The 19,141-nt window shown below is 38.1% G+C and overlaps 1 protein-coding gene and 1 pseudogene across 3 annotated transcripts; both read left to right on the forward strand.

The window, feature by feature from the left end:
* The first annotated feature begins 466 nt into the window (after positions 1–466).
* On the forward strand, positions 467–4,320 carry LOC107573432 (interferon regulatory factor 8-like). Of its 3 annotated transcripts, none has more exons than XM_016259867.1 (8): positions 467–708; positions 1,289–1,472; positions 1,668–1,756; positions 1,892–2,000; positions 2,354–2,395; positions 2,666–3,052; positions 3,368–3,483; positions 3,797–4,320. In XM_016259867.1, exons 1-8 carry the CDS (start codon positions 541–543, stop codon positions 4,001–4,003), a joined length of 1,302 nt encoding a protein of 433 aa, XP_016115353.1. In that variant the 5' UTR covers positions 467–540; the 3' UTR covers positions 4,004–4,320. The 3 variants fall into 3 exon arrangements, with proteins under 3 accessions (XP_016115353.1, XP_016115354.1, XP_016115355.1); XM_016259868.1 differs by having other exon boundaries at positions 3,812–4,316; XM_016259869.1 differs by lacking the exons at positions 1,668–1,756; positions 1,892–2,000 and having other exon boundaries at positions 3,797–4,319.
* An 824-nt stretch (positions 4,321–5,144) lies between these two features.
* On the forward strand, positions 5,145–7,517 carry LOC107573430 (low-density lipoprotein receptor-related protein 1B-like; annotated as a pseudogene).
* Positions 7,518–19,141: the final 11,624 nt, after the last annotated feature.

The following is a 19,141-nucleotide window of genomic DNA, read 5'->3' on the forward strand; positions in this document are numbered from 1 at the left end:
GTCAGCTCTTGTTCCATATATATATATATATATAATCTTGCATAGACTTTAATTTTTACTTCTAGTCAGATTATTATACCATTGCTACTGATTGATTTTTTTTTCCAGATTAACCACCAATGCTATAATCAAATTAAACCAGAGTTTGTTTATTTATTTATTAATTTATCTCATGACCCCATCTGTGGGACAATCAGGAGAGTTTAATTAATTGTGTTCAGATATCAACAGGATGAGCTTGTAAAGTCCCTTTCCCCTCTTTCCCCTCAGATCTCTTCACACACCTCCAGAGCTGGATAGAGATTTCTTGTAAATGCCTCCGCTTCATATAATCTCATTTACATATTCATACATTGCCAGTCCTAAAGCATAGTGATTGGACGCCTGGGCGTTGCACTGGCCAATCCGCTCTCATGACATTCTCCGTTCTTCACTTCAGCGGGTGTCTTTTATAAATAAAGCGGCGTGGATGGTTGTGAATGTGAATTATTCCTCATCCGCTCGCTGCAACGAATTTAGAGTTAAGTAAGAGTGTAAAAGATGAATCCGGGTGGGCGCAGACTGAAACAGTGGCTTATAGAACAGATCAACAGTAACACCTATAATGGACTGCTATGGGAGGATGAGATCCGCACCATGTTCAGAATCCCCTGGAAACATGCGGGAAAACAAGACTACAACCAGGAGGTGGATGCGTCCATCTTCAAAGTAAGCAGTTAATTTATTATATATATGTGGCTACTACTACTACTACTACTAATAAATAATAATATTATTATTTTTTGTTGTTGTTGCTGTTTGATAAAAGTATATACTTTTGTAATATGTAGATGATAAGATTCTGTTTATTTAGATAATTTATTTAGACAATAGCATATGATATGCAAAAGTTTGACACGAACATTACATCTAACTTAAATGTGCAATGCTTTATTTTAAATTATGTTAACATGAACTAATGGACAGTTACCTCTGTTGAGATTTTGTCACAGCTTGATAAGACTTTCACTCTCATGGTAGCCTATTTTTACAGTAATTATCCAGTAATTTGTAATCATTTAGCTATAATTTATTTATAATTCATTATAATTTATTACTAAATTCATTTGAACTAAATTATATGTTGTTACATTAATGATGTTTTTGCCTGCTTGTCTGTTCTAAAATATAATGAAATGTGCACTGTATTCAGCCCTGCAGTTACTTTATAAGTCTTTTTTTTTTTTTTTTTTTTTTTTTAGTAATTCAGATGTTGTGGTGGTGTCTGACTAAGCATGTGTTTTCACAGGCGTGGGCGATATTTAAAGGGAAGTTTAAAGAGGGGGATAAAGCTGAACCAGCAACATGGAAGACCAGATTGCGCTGTGCACTCAACAAGAGCCCAGATTTTGAGGAAGTTACTGACCGATCCCAGCTTGACATCTCTGAGCCTTACAAAGTGTACCGGATTGTGCCAGAGGAGGAACAGAAGTGTACGTGTGTGCTTTGTTTTTCTTTTCCAAGAAACATTAGAAATAGCACAGAGACCAATTCTTACGCAGACATGCATTAATAGAAGTTCAGTGACTCTACAGAGTGAATATTATGTAACGTTATGTAAATCGTGTCATATTATGTAATGTCTTTACAAATTTAGTTAATTAGTGCCATTTTATTTTATTTTGTAGTGGGTAAAGGCACAGTCGCTGCTCTTTCTGGCTGCAGCACTGATACTGAAATGGGCTGCTCACCAAACCTGGATGAACTTCTTAAAGAGGTATTGCCATTTATCCACCTGGTAACTGCTCAGTTTTCCCTCAGAATGTTGAAGGGATTGAGGGGAATGAAGATTTAGTGTGGATTGTGGCAATATTTGACTGATGGCTTATTCCTACATAATCTGTGTGTGCAGTCCTCAAATGATGAATACATAGGCATCCTGAAGCGTAGTCATTCTCCCCTTGATGGAAGCAGTAACATGCCTTCAGTGCAGGAATGGTGGCAGCAGGGATCTCACAATGGTACAACTGTTTATGACTTTTAATATTTTAAGAATGTTTAAGAAGATAAAAGTAATTTTAACATGAGTACTTAATTGATTTCTTAAACATGAGTGGATAAGAACTGTGTTTTCAAAATAATACATGGAAAATATAAAAATGCAAATGTATGTGCTACACGGCCAGCATGAGATTGACTAACTTCCGTCAGAGTTGCTGACTTAGTGTATTGTGTTGGTCCCTTTCTCTTTTTTTTTCTTTCTTTCTTTCTCTTTCTTTCGTTCATTCTTTCATTCTTGCTTGTAGTGGTAGGTACTAATATATTGTGAATTACATTTTGTGTTAATGTTTATGTGTTTTATGTATATTCACAGCTGCTGTTGTTCATCAAGATCCTGCAGGTACATTCAATGCTGGTATGTCATTTCTGTTTTGTTCAGGACTTTTTGTTTTCAGTTTTTAATCACCTTTCATAGTCTCTGTACCCAAAGAGCCCATGGCAGAATTACTTTTGCATGTGATTAATTAATTAATAATTGGTTTTTTTTTCTATGGAAAACCTGATAATATCATTGTACACACACACACACACACACACACACATATATATATATATATATATATATATATATATATATCTTCTGCATTAATGGGACAGTTAACCACACATTTCTCCCTGTCACCAGCGTTCTCTCAGATGATGATTTGTTTCTACTATGGAGGTCGGCTGGTGGGCAGCACAGTTACCACTCATCCAGAGGGCTGCCGTATCTCCCCCTGCCAGCCTCCTCTGGCTAACGGCTTCTTGTATGGACCAGACAGCCTCCAGAACATCCACTTCCCATCTGCTGATCTCATTGAGAACGAGCGCCAGCGTCACGTCACCCGTAAACTTTTCAGTCATTTGGAGCGTGGCGTACTGCTACGTGCTAACAGAGAGGGCATTTTTATTAAGCGTCTGTGCCAGAGCAGAGTGTTCTGGAGTGGCCAGGACCCTCAGTACAACCCCAACCCCTGCAAACTAGAGCGAGATGCCGTGGTAAAGATCTTTGACACTGCCAGGTTCCTGCAAGGTAAACAAACATCTTCCCAGACATATAACTCCAGACTTTTTTGTGAATGTCTGTTTCTGTACAAGACTACTATAATACAGATCACAATTGCAATTTACTGAATAAAATCAAGTGTCAGTATATAAGGTACTTAAAGGTCATTAATACAATTTTCATTATACTAAACTTATTACTAAGTTATTTTTCATGTATGAGTTCAGTTTATTTATTGAACTATTATTGAAATGCAATTGACCTGATTCATTAATTATGTATTCATTTTCAATGGATAAGATTTATATCACAAATGGAAATAAGTTCTTTTTTTTCCTGCAGCGCTGCAGTTATATCAGGAGGGTCATTATCAGCCTCCAGAGCCCACCGTCACACTCTGTTTTGGGGAAGAGTTTCATGATTTCAGCACTGTCAAGAGCAAATTAATCATTGTGCAGGTAATTAATGTAAAATATATTATATCCACAAACATTACTGGTCTCATTTGGTGTATTCTGCATTCATAATATTACAATCTTTATTTTATGTTTAAATGTTATATTTGTGGGAACAAACACTTTACAGTAAGGTTCAGTTTGTTAACAAGATTTAAATGAATTAGGTATCATGAACAGTGAACAATACTTTCTACGTATCCTAATAGATTGTTAATTGTATAAATTAACATTTAATATATTATGAATGAACATGAATAAACAATAGTAGATTTATAAAAGAACATTAACCTAGATTAATTAATGCTTTAAAAAGTTGTTGTCCAAACAGATCACAGCATTGAACTGTCAGCAGTTGGTAGATGCAGTGACCGCCCGGCGATCCCAGTACAGCAGTGGGACTCTGGAAATCTCAGATGACATGGCCAGTGATCAGATGGCTCGAATATGTCAGGATCTATGCAGCTACCCGGTTCCCCAACGAGCTACCTGTTTCAGGGACAACCTGCCGATTCCAGTCTGAGGCAGATCTCTGAGCCAGCTATTTCTCAAAGAATGAGTCAGTTCACATTGTAAAAGTGATGATTTTACAATTTCATTACATAAAAAAATTATTGACCTTTAGGTGTGTTATCCGTGTATAGCATCCTGTTCTCTCAGGGCAGAAAATAGTATCTGACAGAAGGTTTGCAATGTTCTCAGGGATGATGTACTCATTTGTTAGAATACATTTCTTTGTCTATATTTTAGTTTTTTTCTGAATGTTTTTTTTTTGTCCAAAACATTTTAACTTTATCTGTTATTTTTTACTATTCACTGTAAAGTTGATAGGTTTTACTATCCTTAACTATATATATACTCTTAATGCCTTTTAAGAAATATAATTGGTTGGAGTTGGATGCAAATGTCAAATGAGAAATCTATGAATAATTAAAGAAATGTAAAATAAGTAGGTTGTCTGGCTATTGATTTTAATGTTCTGAGACCAACTATATATATTTCTGTCATAACGATTCTCTGAAAGAATAATGTGGTAATATACATGGCGATGTTAATGTATTTGGTCTTGAAGGAATAGATCTGCCATGAAAGCAAGTACCGAGATTTGCTACTTAGAATACATTAACAGACATGCTGCTGTAAGCATGTAAGATGTACTGCTGCTGCACATATAATAGCATGGGACACAGTTAAAGGGGAAGTTAACATGGCTGTAGATTAAGAACTTGCAAAGCAACAAAACATGATGTCGGTACACTGTGGCTATACTTTTATTATCAATAAAAGTTGTAATACGCAAACAGCCCAGGGCCCTATTGTTTTTCTAAGGATTATTAGGTGCTAAGCCACTAGGGGCACAGGGCCCTATTGTTTTTCTAAGGATTTTGTATTTTTTTTCCGACTATCCAGGGCTTTTTGGGAGCCATAACGTGCTCAAAATCTCTTGAAAATTGGCACACACGTTGGAATCTGCAGTCATTAGAACGCAGCAGAGGCTGGAACCCGGGCGTGGCACAGGGGCTCTAAGGCACCCCCTGGAACACAGTCAGAAATCTTGTTGCATATCTCATACATACCTGCACGCAGTGGTGTAGTGGAGGGTATACGCAGGCTCTAATCTGGTGTGTGACGGCCGCTCTCTTTGCATTGACGGGTCAGATGAGATGGGATGTCCCACTGCAGCGACTAAAAGCTCCTCCTCAGCACCACTGAAGTGTCGTTTGGGCTCTAAACCCTGTAAGGATGGGCGTGAGTGTGTGCTGTACAGTCATGTCTGTGATGATCACATATAAATAAATGCCAATATGCCCTAAACATACCCAGTAAAGACAGGATGCGCCGACTTCCCTTTAAATTCGATTGATAATTGCGCCCACGCCTGCCTCTCATTTTGACAAATCACGTGAAGTCGGTCTGGGGTGTGAGTGCATGTCAGGGGAGGCGCGAAGAGTGATAAAATAATATTTAATTATTGACTACTAATTTGAATCAGTACAGGATTGTCTGAGCCATCCCAGCAGTCCCTCATACCGTTACAGACGAACACCTCTGGGATACAGCGGCTGTTCCCATCGCAGCGGATGCTGCAGCTCTTGGTGGATTTCCAGCAGGCTGCTTCATCCGAGTGATCCGGACACTGAGGTGTCCCATCACACACCCGCCGCAAGTCAATACACTTCATCCCACTTCTGACACTGAACAATGGCAAGTCAGGTTTGCAGCCTCCGCCTCCAGTCTGTAGAAGTCCATCCATGATGTGTCCAGGAACATCATTGTGCATTTCCCAGATTCAGCTGTGCGATGGGAAGATAGACTGTCCGGTTGGTTCTGATGAAGCTTCTTGTATAGATTCATGTGCTGCTCCAGGTGACTTCCTCTGTAAGGACAGGAGGAAGTGTATTAATGGAGCTCTGGTTTGTGACGGCCACTCTCACTGTCTTGATGGTTCTGATGAGGTGGGATGTCCTATCATAGCAACTGAAACCTTAACCACAGCACCCTTTAAGTGTCGTGTAGGCTCTAAACCCTGTAAGGATGGGCGTGAGTGTGTGCTGTACAGTCATTTGTGTGATGGCGAGATGGACTGTAAGGACGGATCTGATGAAGAACATTGTGAACTTCAATGCAATCCAGGGATGTTTCAGTGTATTTAGGGGAAGAAGTGTATTGACTTCCGGCGGCTGTGTGATGGGACACCTCAGTGTCCGGATCACTCGGATGAAGCAGCCTGCTGGAAATCCACCAAGAGCTGCAGCATCCGCTGCGATGGGAACAGCCGCTGTATCCCAGAGGTGTTCATCTGTAACGGTATGAGGGACTGCTGGGATGGCTCAGATGAGGCAGACTGTGCCATGCCCACTCCACCATCACCTTGTAAAAGCCCTTATGTGGCTTGTCAAGGGACGTCGCTGTGCATCTTGCAGCGATATTTGTGCGACGGGAGAAAAGACTGTCCTGATGGCTCTGATGAGAGACCGTGTCTTCGCAACTGCCCATATCGCAGTGATTTCATGTGTAAAGACAGGACGAAGTGTATTGAGAGGAATCTGGTGTGTGACGGCCGCTCTCACTGCCTTGACCGTTCGGATGAGGTGGGATGTCCCACTACAGCACCTAAAACCTCAACCACAGCGCTATTAAAGTGTCGTGTGGGCTCTAAACTTTGTAAGGATGGACTTGAGTGTGTGCTGTACAGTCATGTGTGTGATGGAGAGATGGACTGTAAAGATGGATCGGATGAAGCTGACTGCGATTTCAATTGTAAAGCAGGGGAGTTTCAGTGTGCCCATGGGAGAAAATGCATAGACTCAAAACTAGTGTGCGATGGCAAACCACAATGTCAAGATTTTTCTGACGAGAGGGACTGCTTCATACGCAGCAAGAGCTGCAGCCATCGCGGTGACGACAAAACCCGCTGCATCCCAGAAAACTTCCTGTGTGACGGAGAGAGAGACTGTGTGGACGGCACTGATGAATCCGACTGCGGGTACCCCACAAAGGCGGTGAAGTGTGAGAGTCCTGCTGTGTTGTGTCGTGACGGGTCGCTGTGCATCCCTCACACCAGTCTCTGTGATGGCAAGAGAGACTGTCCTGATGGATATGATGAAACATTTTGCTTTGACAGATGTCCAAATTTAGGTGACTTCCTGTGTAAGGACAGGAAGAAGTGTGTGGAGAGGAATCTGGTGTGTGACGGCCGCTCTCTTTGCATTGACGGGTCAGATGAGATGGGATGTCCCACTGCAGCGACTAAAAGCTCCTCCTCAGCACCACTGAAGTGTCGTTTGGGCTCTAAACCCTGTAAGGATGGGCGTGAGTGTGTGCTGTACAGTCATGTCTGTGATGGAGAGATGGACTGTAAAGATGGATCGGATGAAGCTGACTGCGATTTCAATTGTAAAGCAGGGGAGTTTCAGTGTGCCCATGGGAGAAAATGCATAGACTCAAAACTAGTGTGCGATGGCAAACCACAATGTCAAGATTTTTCTGACGAGAGGGACTGCTTCATACGCAGCAAGAGCTGCAGCCATCGCTAGGCCAAAACAACAAACAAAACCAAACTAACTAACCCAAGGATATTTATAACCTGGATATTTTATAACCAGGTGAAAACAAGAATTACAAACGAAAATGGCACCCTCCCCCTACATTCCCTTAAATCCAAAAAAAAACATAAGAACACTAACAAACATAGTTAACGTTAAACAAAAATAATCAAAATGGTTTTAAACAACTTCAGTTCTCTTTCTGCTCAAGAGCACAACAAAGTCCTGAGTGCACTTACTCAGAACTAAATCAACCACAAGCAACAAATGAATCTGGGCAATCAGGAAGAAGAGTAGCCCTGGCGGAAAGAAGTCTCTCTCTCGCTTTCGTCACAGATCCACCACTTCTTATACTTCTGCTCCTTCCCGGCATCAACCAATCACAGCGAGCATCACCAGATTGAACACAGCTGGTTGGAACACCTGTCTCGTGACGAGGGAGAGAGAGGGAGAAAGATAGAAGGAAAGCAAACAAAACCACATCCAACACATGTACACAATTATAAAACACCTCGAATACGTCCTCGGACGTAACATTATAATGAAAACAATACCTTAAAAAGAAAAAGAAGCATGTTTTTGCAATCAGATTTTTTAAACCGGTAAACTCCTGTAAACTTTTCAGTCCAAGGATCCAGTAAACGAATGCCTTCAAACAGTAGCCTAAGTTCAAAACAGCTACAGAGAAAACCCGACCGGTTTCATCAGAGATTGCTTAGAGTCAGGTCTAGAATTATTCTTTTCAGTGTGTGTTTGGCTTAAAAGCACGAGTGTTTTATAATGGACATTGCTAAAGCCTGAAGGTGTTTTTTAGATTTTGAATGGGTACAGTCAGGTAGACTGTAAACATAGGAGTAGAGCTGCACAATTCTGGATCAATTGATCACAATTTTTTTTTTGGTATCAGATAGAGATCATGATTCTTCTACAGATAACTTAACAAAATAGCTTGTCTACTAGAGGTTCTGACAAAATGTTAATTGTTGCAGTCTATATAATTTTTTACATTTTAATTATTTATTGCAAAATCTGCACCTTTTGTGGCTAATATTAATTTCATAATGATCCTTACTCCAGTAAGTCAAGTAGCAGAAGTTACAGAAAGTGAAAATGTGGAAATACTATTGGTGAACTAAATATGCAAGACTAGTCTCGACTCTTACATGTCACTGTTTATAACACAGGCCATTGATAGGCCATTTAAAAAAATGGGGGCATAAATTAAGAGTATACCCACTTCTCCAGGCACCACTACACCACTGCCTGCATGTATACTTATGAATCTCGGTACACATATAGATCTCACCGAGCTGAACAACTTTCACACTGTCATAGTTGTCATAGGCCCCACCCAACAGGAAGTCAGCTATTCAGGGTTTTGTAAAAAGTGCATGCTGTAGAATTTGCCATACTCCTCCTAGGGTCAATAAACTCGGTCAACATGATGTCAAGACATTGGGGATGCAAAATTGCAAAGTGATTTCTGATATCTCAAATGTTTTGGCCTTGGCGAGGCGACACATTTATAGCGAGAAATTAGAAACAGGAAGTGTCTAATAACTTTTGCATACATCGTCTGATTTTGATAAATTTTCAGCCGTTTGTTCGGTATATGAGGCTGATCACATAAATGTGACTATTAGGAGTCAAAGTTATATCGCCACCAACTGGCAGCAGGGAGTGTGTCAGTATTAATGAGAGTTAGACACTGGCAAAAGCTCATAAATGGGCGTGGAGGAGGCGCTCTATAGCACCACCTTTTGACAAAAGTGAGGGGTTTAGTTTTAGCTACAGTCACCAAACTTAGAACATATATTGTTCTCATCAAGCTGGACAACTTTCTAATTTACAGTCATTAGCTACGACCAACAGAAAGTTGGCTATTGTGGTTTGAATGTGGATTTTTGGAAAAATTAGGCTGTGACTTAATGCTAAACTCACAACAAACTTTGTCAGCATGATTCCAAGATACTGAAGATGCTAAACTGCAAATGGATTTTGGATATCTTGAATGGTGTTGCTATTGTGATTTATCAAATTAACATTCCAAATTAAACAGTTATTTTATTATATCTTTAAAGTGCATTATAAAAAAGAAAAAAAAAACACTACAAAACTTTTTACATACCGAGAACAAGTCATTCTGAGGAAACATACTTAGTTTCATGAATTTACAATAATCTATGACTAAAAGAACATTTAAAACTATTAGACATTTCAGCTGCTATTTCAGGCTGTAATACTAAACTTGTCCATCTGATGGAGTCATAGGATAAGAAATCTTTAATCTAATCGTTACCTAATCCCCTTTCTGATTAACAAACAAATACATAGAATAAGTTAACATGTACTTTACTGGTAATATAGATTTATGAATTTTTTTCACAAATTCTTATAGATCATTAAAATCATTTAAAAAATGCTTATAGATCATAATATTTTTTTACAGTATTTATTAATATTTATTAATGTTAGTTAATACAAATGTTCATGTTAGTTCATGTTGCATTAACTAATGTACATTAACTATAAATTTCAATTAATAATATATTAGTACATTTTTAACATAATATTAACTAAGATTCATAAATGCTATATAAATATTGTTCATGTTAACTAATACAGTTAATTAATGTTAACAACTGAAACCTTATTGTATATGGAATGCCAATCCTGCCATAATTAGAAATAAATAAATAAATGTAAAAAAGCAAATATAAATAAATATACAAAGAAAAGTAAAAAAGCAAAAATAAATAATTATTTGTAATTTTATTTCCTTATTTATGTATTCCCCCCCCCCCACATTTATTTATTTTTTATTTGATTTATTTATACATTATTTATTTCCACTTTTATTTATTTTCACATGTATGTGTTTATTTACGTATTTATTTCTTTATTTCCACAATTATTTATTTCTACATTTATTTATTTTTACATTTATTTATTTTCGCATTTATTTATTTCTACATTTCTTTGTCCGTAGGGTAATGAGAAGGGTGTGGTTTACCTCAGGAATAGCAATAGAGCCAGAGTAGGCGAAGGGTAAGCTTTGAGGCCACGGTGACACCCTGTGGTGCCCAAACGAAGTACACAAAGTGTAAGCCTACATGATGCGCCTGTTGATAGTGTGGGATGAATGATTTAGATGGGCAATATGGCCAAAATCTTATTTAAATTTCAAGTGGGGTGTTGTTTCAGCTGGGAAGCGTGCAATCTGTGATCGCGTGCATTTGCTGAATCTCCCGAAAGCGTGCAATTGCTTTCTTATGCGAGTTGTTCTTTAGGTTTCACTTTCAACGCATACAACGCATGTTTCAAAGATTCGGGATAGAAGGAGGCATCAGTTACTGTAGAAGATTTGTCGCCTCGCGCCACTTACCGTATGTAGACACGGCTTTAGATACGGATTAATCGGCTGATTAATCACATGTCTTAGGCTAGAAATATCCAGAATTAGATCAAACAAAAGGTGTCCATGGGAACGGAGCTAGTGAAACACACACGCCATGCATTATAGCCTAAAACATGCTTAATTCGCGACTGACACCAACGATTGTATGCGGCTATGTAGTGGAGATGCGTTCACTGTCAAACATCATTCAGCATTCATTTTGAAAATTGTCAAATTTTTTTCTTGATTAGCCTACAAGAAAAAAAAAACTATTCTTGTTGTGATTAATTTATTGTTTTTCATTTAATTCATAAGTTAACACTGCAAATTAAATGGTTTCGTTTTTTTCTGCAGTTGAAGAAAGTAGCCTAAATTATGTCAGTGATTTCTCTCATTTTAAATATTATCAATAATATTTTTTTCCGATCTGCAGTCTAATAAAAGTTAAGAAAATTAGCCTATAGAAATGTGTCCAGTCATGACGCGCCAGTCGTTAAGTGTGTAGACTGACTCAGTCATTAGGCGTGTGCTCCTCTCTGGCTGTCAAAGAATCTGCTCCAGTCGATGGAGACGGTCTTTGAGTGTGTTGAGATCTGGGCTGCGTTTCCCGAAACCTTCTTAACACTACGTCGTTCGTAAGTTATACCTTAAGTTGTACCTTTACGTTAATACGTGTTTCCCGAAACGTTCTTAGTTAAGTATACCTTCTGTAAGTCATTCGTTAGTAAGGTTAGTCTGGACCACTCTTAGCTATACCTTATCGCTGTTCACAGTTCACTCCGCTAGTGGCCACCACTGTGCAAAAAGCTTCTTCACATTTCAGTCGATACGATTGTAATTTTGTGGCAAGAAAAAGTGCAGAACCAAATAAATATTACAATTCTAAAGTTGTAATACACCCAGTGTTCAATTAGTGTTCAATAAATTGAAGTGTTTTTATGCAAAGAATAAAACTGTCATTATACTGATGGTTGTTAGTTTTTCCCTTATAATATACAAAGGCACATCGGCTGGCAAACCATTAGGCAGCACATAATTAGGAGTCTATTCAAAGGGAATGAATGTGATGGGGAGTTTGGTATGGTACTATGGCAGCGAATAGTTGTCCTAAATCAAAGACGGCTTCGTCTGCGGAGCCAGATAGGGTATGTGCCCTATTTCATAATAGTGTCAGAATAGCTACCATGTCAAAAGATACAATTCTACAAAAATGTCGCCTGCCACGGGAGCAAATTCAGCAGCTTTTACATCTTGTTGGTCCAACTTTGTCGAGACAAACTCGACGGAGCTACCCCCCTAAACCCTGAAATTCTGGGGGGGATTAGGACGATTCTAAGGGCCCTCAGAGATCTGTTTTATTAGTAGTAACAGTAGTAGTAGTAGTAATGTAATTACATGTAATTATAAATGTATCTACCAAAGACTTACAAATTAAACAAAATTACGGCTTATTTCTGCATTTCCACATTTCCAGCCCCCCCATTCACTGCATGGTTTCATCCCGTCCCCCCTCGAACTCGAAGACATCTCTAATTTGACAGTTTAACAGTTTACCTCGCTCGTGACTCTTAGGCTTCCTAAGTGTCGCTTCTATTTTGCCACACTAAGCTTAGCAATAAACACATTGAAAATAATACACAATAAACATGTCTGTCAAAACGATCTCAAAGGAGGCTTTTATAAAGCAAATCAATGAGTGAATTACTCATCCACTGTTTACAAAAATACTTTAGCTGGGTTTCCACAGGCAGGGTCACAATTATCTACAGTGTATGAAGCTAAAGGTTTTTGGGAGCTGGGTTTAGGGTCACAATTATCTACAGTGTATGAAGCTAAAGGTTTTTGGGTTAAGGTTCATAATGTAGAAAATTTTAAAATTTTTATGCTGTATGGCATAGGTAGCGAGCAAACAAGGAATACAGCTCTTAAGCTAATAGTCACATTTAGCTGAGTAAGATCATGGTTGAGAAATGTTGGATACTGCAGGAAATGCTGGTGTTATGGGGTATCCTATTTATTATTTTAGGATTTTTTTGTCTGCCCCAGTGAAGCATTTCTATTAATATAACTGATTAAGTAGTCAAACACATTCCATATCAGCAGAATAGTGTGGTACAGAAAGTCAATGTCCATAAAACAGGTTCTGAATTAATTATGTTACTGATACCTAATGGTCAAAAGCAATAGCAAAAGTAATAGGTCAATATTATTAAATTGCAGAAAAAGATTTTTAATAGCTAGGCTGGCTTGTACACTATATTGCCAAAAGTATTTGTGAACAGGTTTCTGATGAACCTTCTCTTCTAATGAACAGGTTTGACTACTTTAGTCATTTCAAATTTTTAGTAAAAAAAAAAAAACATATAATGCTATTCTAGGGAATTGTGTGCTTCTAATTTTATACAAATAGTTTGAACAGGACCCTTTTCTATTCTAACACGGCAATGCCTCTGTGTATAAGGCAAGGTTAAAAAAAAGATTGATTCAGTCAGTGTGGAAGAACTTGACTGGTCTGCACAAAGCCAAGTCCTAATCCCAGCTGAACACCTCTGGTGTGACTTTAAATGCAGACCTTGAGCCAAAAACTCATCACCAAACACCTGTGACTTGTATTGTATTGGGACACTCCCTTCTTTAGAACAGAAAAGGGCACTTCCAAAACTGTGGCATCAAATCTGTGGCAAGAAAAAGTGCAGAACCAAATAAATATTACAATTCTAAAGTTGTAATACACCCAGTGTTCAATTAGTGTTCAATAAATTGAAGTGTTTTTATGCAAAGAATAAAACTGTCATTATACTGATGGTTGTTAGTTTTTCCCTTATAATATACAAAGGCACATCGGCTGGCAAACCATTAGGCAGCACATAATTAGGAGTCTATTCAAAGGGAATGAATGTGATGGGGAGTTTGGTATGGTACTATGGCAGCGAATAGTTGTCCTAAATCAAAGACGGCTTCGTCTGCGGAGCCAGATAGGGTATGTGCCCTATTTCATAATAGTGTCAGAATAGCTACCATGTCAAAAGATACAATTCTACAAAAATGTCGCCTGCCACGGGAGCAAATTCAGCAGCTTTTACATCTTGTTGGTCCAACTTTGTCGAGACAAACTCGACGGAGCTACCCCCCTAAACCCTGAAATTCTGGGGGGGATTAGGACGATTCTAAGGGCCCTCAGAGATCTGTTTTATTAGTAGTAACAGTAGTAGTAGTAGTAATGTAATTACATGTAATTATAAATGTATCTACCAAAGACTTACAAATTAAACAAAATTACGGCTTATTTCTGCATTTCCAGCAAAATTATCCCCCCATTCACTGCATGGTTTCATCCCGTCCCCCCTCGAACTCGAAGACATCTCTAATTTGACAGTTTACCATCTGATCTCGCTCGTGACTCTTAGGCTTCCTAAGTGTCGCTTCTATTTTGCCACACTAAGCTTAGCAATAAACACATTGAAAATAATACACAATAAACATGTCTGTCAAAACGATCTCAAAGGAGGCTTTTATAAAGCAAATCAATGAGTGAATTACTCATCCACTGTTTACAAAAATACTTTAGCTGGGTTTCCACAGGCAGGGTCACAATTATCTACAGTGTATGAAGCTAAAGGTTTTTGGGTTAAGGTTCATAATGTAGAAAATTTTTAACATTGTATGCTGTATGGCATAGGTAGCGAGCAAACAAGGAATACAGCTCTTAAGCTAATAGTCACATTTAGCTGAGTAAGATCATGGTTGAGAAATGTTGGATACTGCAGGAAATGCTGGTGTTATGGGGTATCCTATTTATTATTTTAGGATTTTTTTGTCTGCCCCAGTGAAGCATTTCTATTAATATAACTGATTAAGTAGTCAAACACATTCCATATCAGCAGAATAGTGTGGTACAGAAAGTCAATGTCCATAAAACAGGTTCTGAATTAATTATGTTACTGATACCTAACGGTCAAAAGCAATAGCAAAAGTAATAGGTCAATATTATTAAATTGCAGAAAAAGATTTTTAATAGCTAGGCTGGCTTGTACACTATATTGCATTGTTACTGATACCTGGTCAAAAGCAATAGCAAAAGTAATAGGTCAATATTATTAAATTGCAGACAAAGAATTTTATTAGCTAGGCTGGCTTGCACACTATATTGCCAAAAGTATTGCGACACCCCCTTCTAATGAACATGTTTAACTACTTTAGTAATTTACCATGAGTACAAATCTTAATGTTTAAGCATATAATGCAATTCTAGGGAATTGTGTGCTTCTAATTTTATACAAATAGTTTGAACAGGACCCTTTTCTATTCTAACACGGCAATGCCTCTGTGTATAAGGCAAGGTTAAAAAAAAGATTGATTCAGTCAGTGTGGAAGAACTTGACTGGTCTGCACAAAGCCAAGTCCTAATCCCAGCTGAACACCTCTGGTGTGACTTTAAATGCAGACCTTGAGCCAAAAACTCATCACCAAACACCTGTGACTTGTATTGTATTGGGACACTCCCTTCTTTAGAACAGAAAAGGGCACTTCCAAAACTGTGGCATCAAAGATGGAAACATAATTCATTTAAAAATTGTATTTCCATCTTTTTTGCCACAGTTTTGGAAGTGTCTAAAATAATTGTACGCATATGTAAAAGTCATTGGTGTTTGGCGATGAGTTTTTTTGAGTTTTCCAAATACTTTGGGCAATATAGTGTATGTTTGGTGCGGTAGGGGGCAATAAATTTAAAATAAATACAAAGAAACAACAGTTTTGATTTTTGCTTATCCTATTTATTCATTAAATAAAAAACAATCACTGTCAGGACAGATAATAAAACAACGTGCTTAAAACTACTTTACACGTAAAAATTACCATTACGAAAGTAGTTAGGAAAAAATAAATTGGTCATTTATTACACTTGGTTGCTCATTTTATTTATTTATTTATTTTTGGCCCCATTTTCTTCCAGACTGTGGCTGAGAATTATTCAGTTTTACAACCTCTTCCAAATTACGCTTCTCTCCCTGTCATCCTTTCTTGCTATCTTTGCAAAAAAAGCTGTGATTTTTCCACTGGCTTTCAATAGCTTTGTAAGATAAGATGCTTTTTTTGCTAGACCTGATAATTATTTTGGTATATAATTATATAAATATTAAAGAGTACCATTAAAAAAGTAGCATTAAAATGCATTTAACTAATAGTATAATTTTCTACCATATACAATTGAATAATATTAGCAGCTAGATAACAGCAACTTGCTTTGTGCTTTGGTCTGGTTTCACTTCACTCCAGTCTAAACTAAATGATTTTATAGGTAATTTTCTACACATTGTCATATAAATAACATGAAAATACGGATTTATTAAGGCTAAATCTTACTAACCACTCTTGCTAAATAGGGTAAACACACTTAAGAACTAATTTCTGAGGTGTTCTGAGTAAATTATTTGTTATAAACCGATTCTGACAGCGATGTCTCGAGAGTTCAGTGTTGGAATGATCACTTGTTTTAACCATTCATTAAAATGAATTGGTTCAAAGGAGTCGTTAGGTCGCGAATCGGTCGGACATTAGCGCACATGGACACGATGTGTTTGGTTTATTTCAGCTGCATGTGTGGAACGCTTGTCAGAGAGCATAAGGTGACATGTTTTTTGAGCGCAACTCACACCCAGCGTTAATTCAGGGGAAAAAAATACCCGAATGCGCCACATGAAACAAGGATTCGGTCTTCCAACATGTCAGGACAGATAATAAAACAACGTGCTTAAAACTACTTTACACGTAAAAATTACCATTACGAAAGTAGTTAGGAAAAAATAAATTGGTCATTTATTACACTTGGTTGCTCATTTTATTTATTTATTTATTTTTGGCCCCATTTTCTTCCAGACTGTGGCTGAGAATTATTCAGTTTTACAACCTCTTCCAAATTACGCTTCTCTCCCTGTCATCCTTTCTTGCTATCTTTGCAAAAAAAGCTGTGATTTTTCCACTGGCTTTCAATAGCTTTGTAAGATAAGATGCTTTTTTTGCTAGACCTGATAATTATTTTGGTATATAATTATATAAATATTAAAGAGTACCATTAAAAAAGTAGCATTAAAATGCATTTAACTAATAGTATAATTTTCTACCATATACAATTGAATAATATTAGCAGCTAGATAACAGCAACTTGCTTTGTGCTTTGGTCTGGTTTCACTTCACTCCAGTCTAAACTAAATGATTTTATAGGTAATTTTCTACACATTGTCATATAAATAACATGAAAATACGGATTTATTAAGGCTAAATCTTACTAACCACTCTTGCTAAATAGGGTAAACACACTTAAGAACTAATTTCTGAGGTGTTCTGAGTAAATTATTTGTTATAAACCGATTCTGACAGCGATGTCTCGAGAGTTCAGTGTTGGAATGATCACTTGTTTTAACCATTCATTAAAATGAATTGGTTCAAAGGAGTCGTTAGGTCGCGAATCGGTCGGACATTAGCGCACATGGACACGATGTGTTTGGTTTATTTCAGCTGCATGTGTGGAACGCTTGTCAGAGAGCATAAGGTGACATGTTTTTTGAGCGCAACTCACACCCAGCGTTAATTCAGGGGAAAAAAATACCCGAATGCGCCACATGAAACAAGGATTCGGTCTTCCAACATTTTACCATTTTAGTAATATGTCTGAGGGAGAGAGAGGGTTTGAAGACAGAGAGAGAGAGTGCGGGAGGGGCTCTCTGCTCTTTCTCTCCTTCAGGTAACATGCACAGCAGTCATTTACATCACTCATAAATCACATTAACTGATCAAAAAAGGCTTTGGCGAGAAAAAAATTTAAATACAGGAAAATGGCATACACAGCATGCGGCCGGAGGATCTGGTCCATGAGCCACTGAAAGCTGGCAGGAGCCCCGAACAACCCAAAAGGAAGCGTTACGAATTGTTGTAATCCAAACGGCATGGTGAAAGCCGTCTTTTCTTTGGATATTGGTGATAAGGGGATCTGCCAATATCCCTTCGTTAAATCCAGTGTCGAGTAAAATCGAGCTGCACCCAGCCGATCAAGCAATTCGTCAACCCGCGGCATTGGATACGCGTCGAACTTCGGCACAGCATTCACCTTGCGATAATTAAGGGGTAGTTCACCACATCCCCGTGCACGCACCGAACCTTAACCATGTGGCTCTTATCCAATGCCTCCCTGGACACCGGTCAATAAAATGGCCTGGGTCCCTGCAACGCCAGCAAGCCGGCCCAGGCCTCTCCGCCGCCCTAGTGGCAGGAAGAGGGTCAAGGAATTGGTGTGGAGAGAGCGGCGGAATGAAAGCTGCCGCCAGGAAGTGTCAAGAACACAAGTTACTATACAGTGCTTACATTTTATGGTTATTATATCTTAAGAATCTATGATATGAACCCTTCCGTGTTTAGTATTATTGTAAAGGTCTTAATGTGATTGGTAAAATGGTCTCAATTCCACAGCAGTCACTTATATTATGAAAAAACTTTTGAAGAATTCTGTTCTACTGCTGAGGGGTGGGTCTCCCTCAGGGTGTGGTGAGAATGTTTTCCTATCTGGGTCAGGGGATCCTAACAAACCAGAAGGTATTTTATGTTTTTACAACTGATTTGAAGATTTGTTTGTTCTGGTCTGGGTATATAAGCAAAGTGGCAAAACACTACTTTGGGATTCTGTAACCAGAAAACCCCCACACTGTGTGTGTATGTCTCTGGAGCTCTGCACTAGAACTCTCACATGCTGCTGTGTGTATCACTGCTGTCAGGTATGCATCTCTTACGCTTAGATTAATCTTTGAGCAATTGATGTTATGTATTTATCTGAATTAAAACTGAATTTAATTCTGAATTGGATTCTCATTGTTTAATTATGTTAATTGGCATGATACATTTTTACCTGACAAATAAAATGTTATATTTGATTTATTCTGATCTATTCTGAAATCATTATTTCTAGTAGATTAATGTGCAGTCTAGTGTTTAGCATGGGGCACATCATTAGGGACTTCCGATTTCTGACTTAAGTTGCAGCTGTGTGACTAAAGAAACAACACTTTTTGCACAAGTGAGCATGTGGCAACCGACTTAAAGGTATTAGTTCACTCTGCATCCTCTGAGTAAGATCAGAACTGGCGAGTTTGTGTCCGTGAGATCACTAAATGGCTGAGTGAATTTCTATGCAGCACTGGGTCCATAATGAACAAATAATTGAAAGTAT

This window comes from Sinocyclocheilus grahami, unplaced genomic scaffold (genome assembly GCF_001515645.1).
Source record: "Sinocyclocheilus grahami isolate Dianchi unplaced genomic scaffold, SAMN03320097.WGS_v1.1 scaffold1941.1, whole genome shotgun sequence".
In the NCBI taxonomy this organism is placed as follows: domain Eukaryota; kingdom Metazoa; phylum Chordata; class Actinopteri; order Cypriniformes; family Cyprinidae; genus Sinocyclocheilus; species Sinocyclocheilus grahami.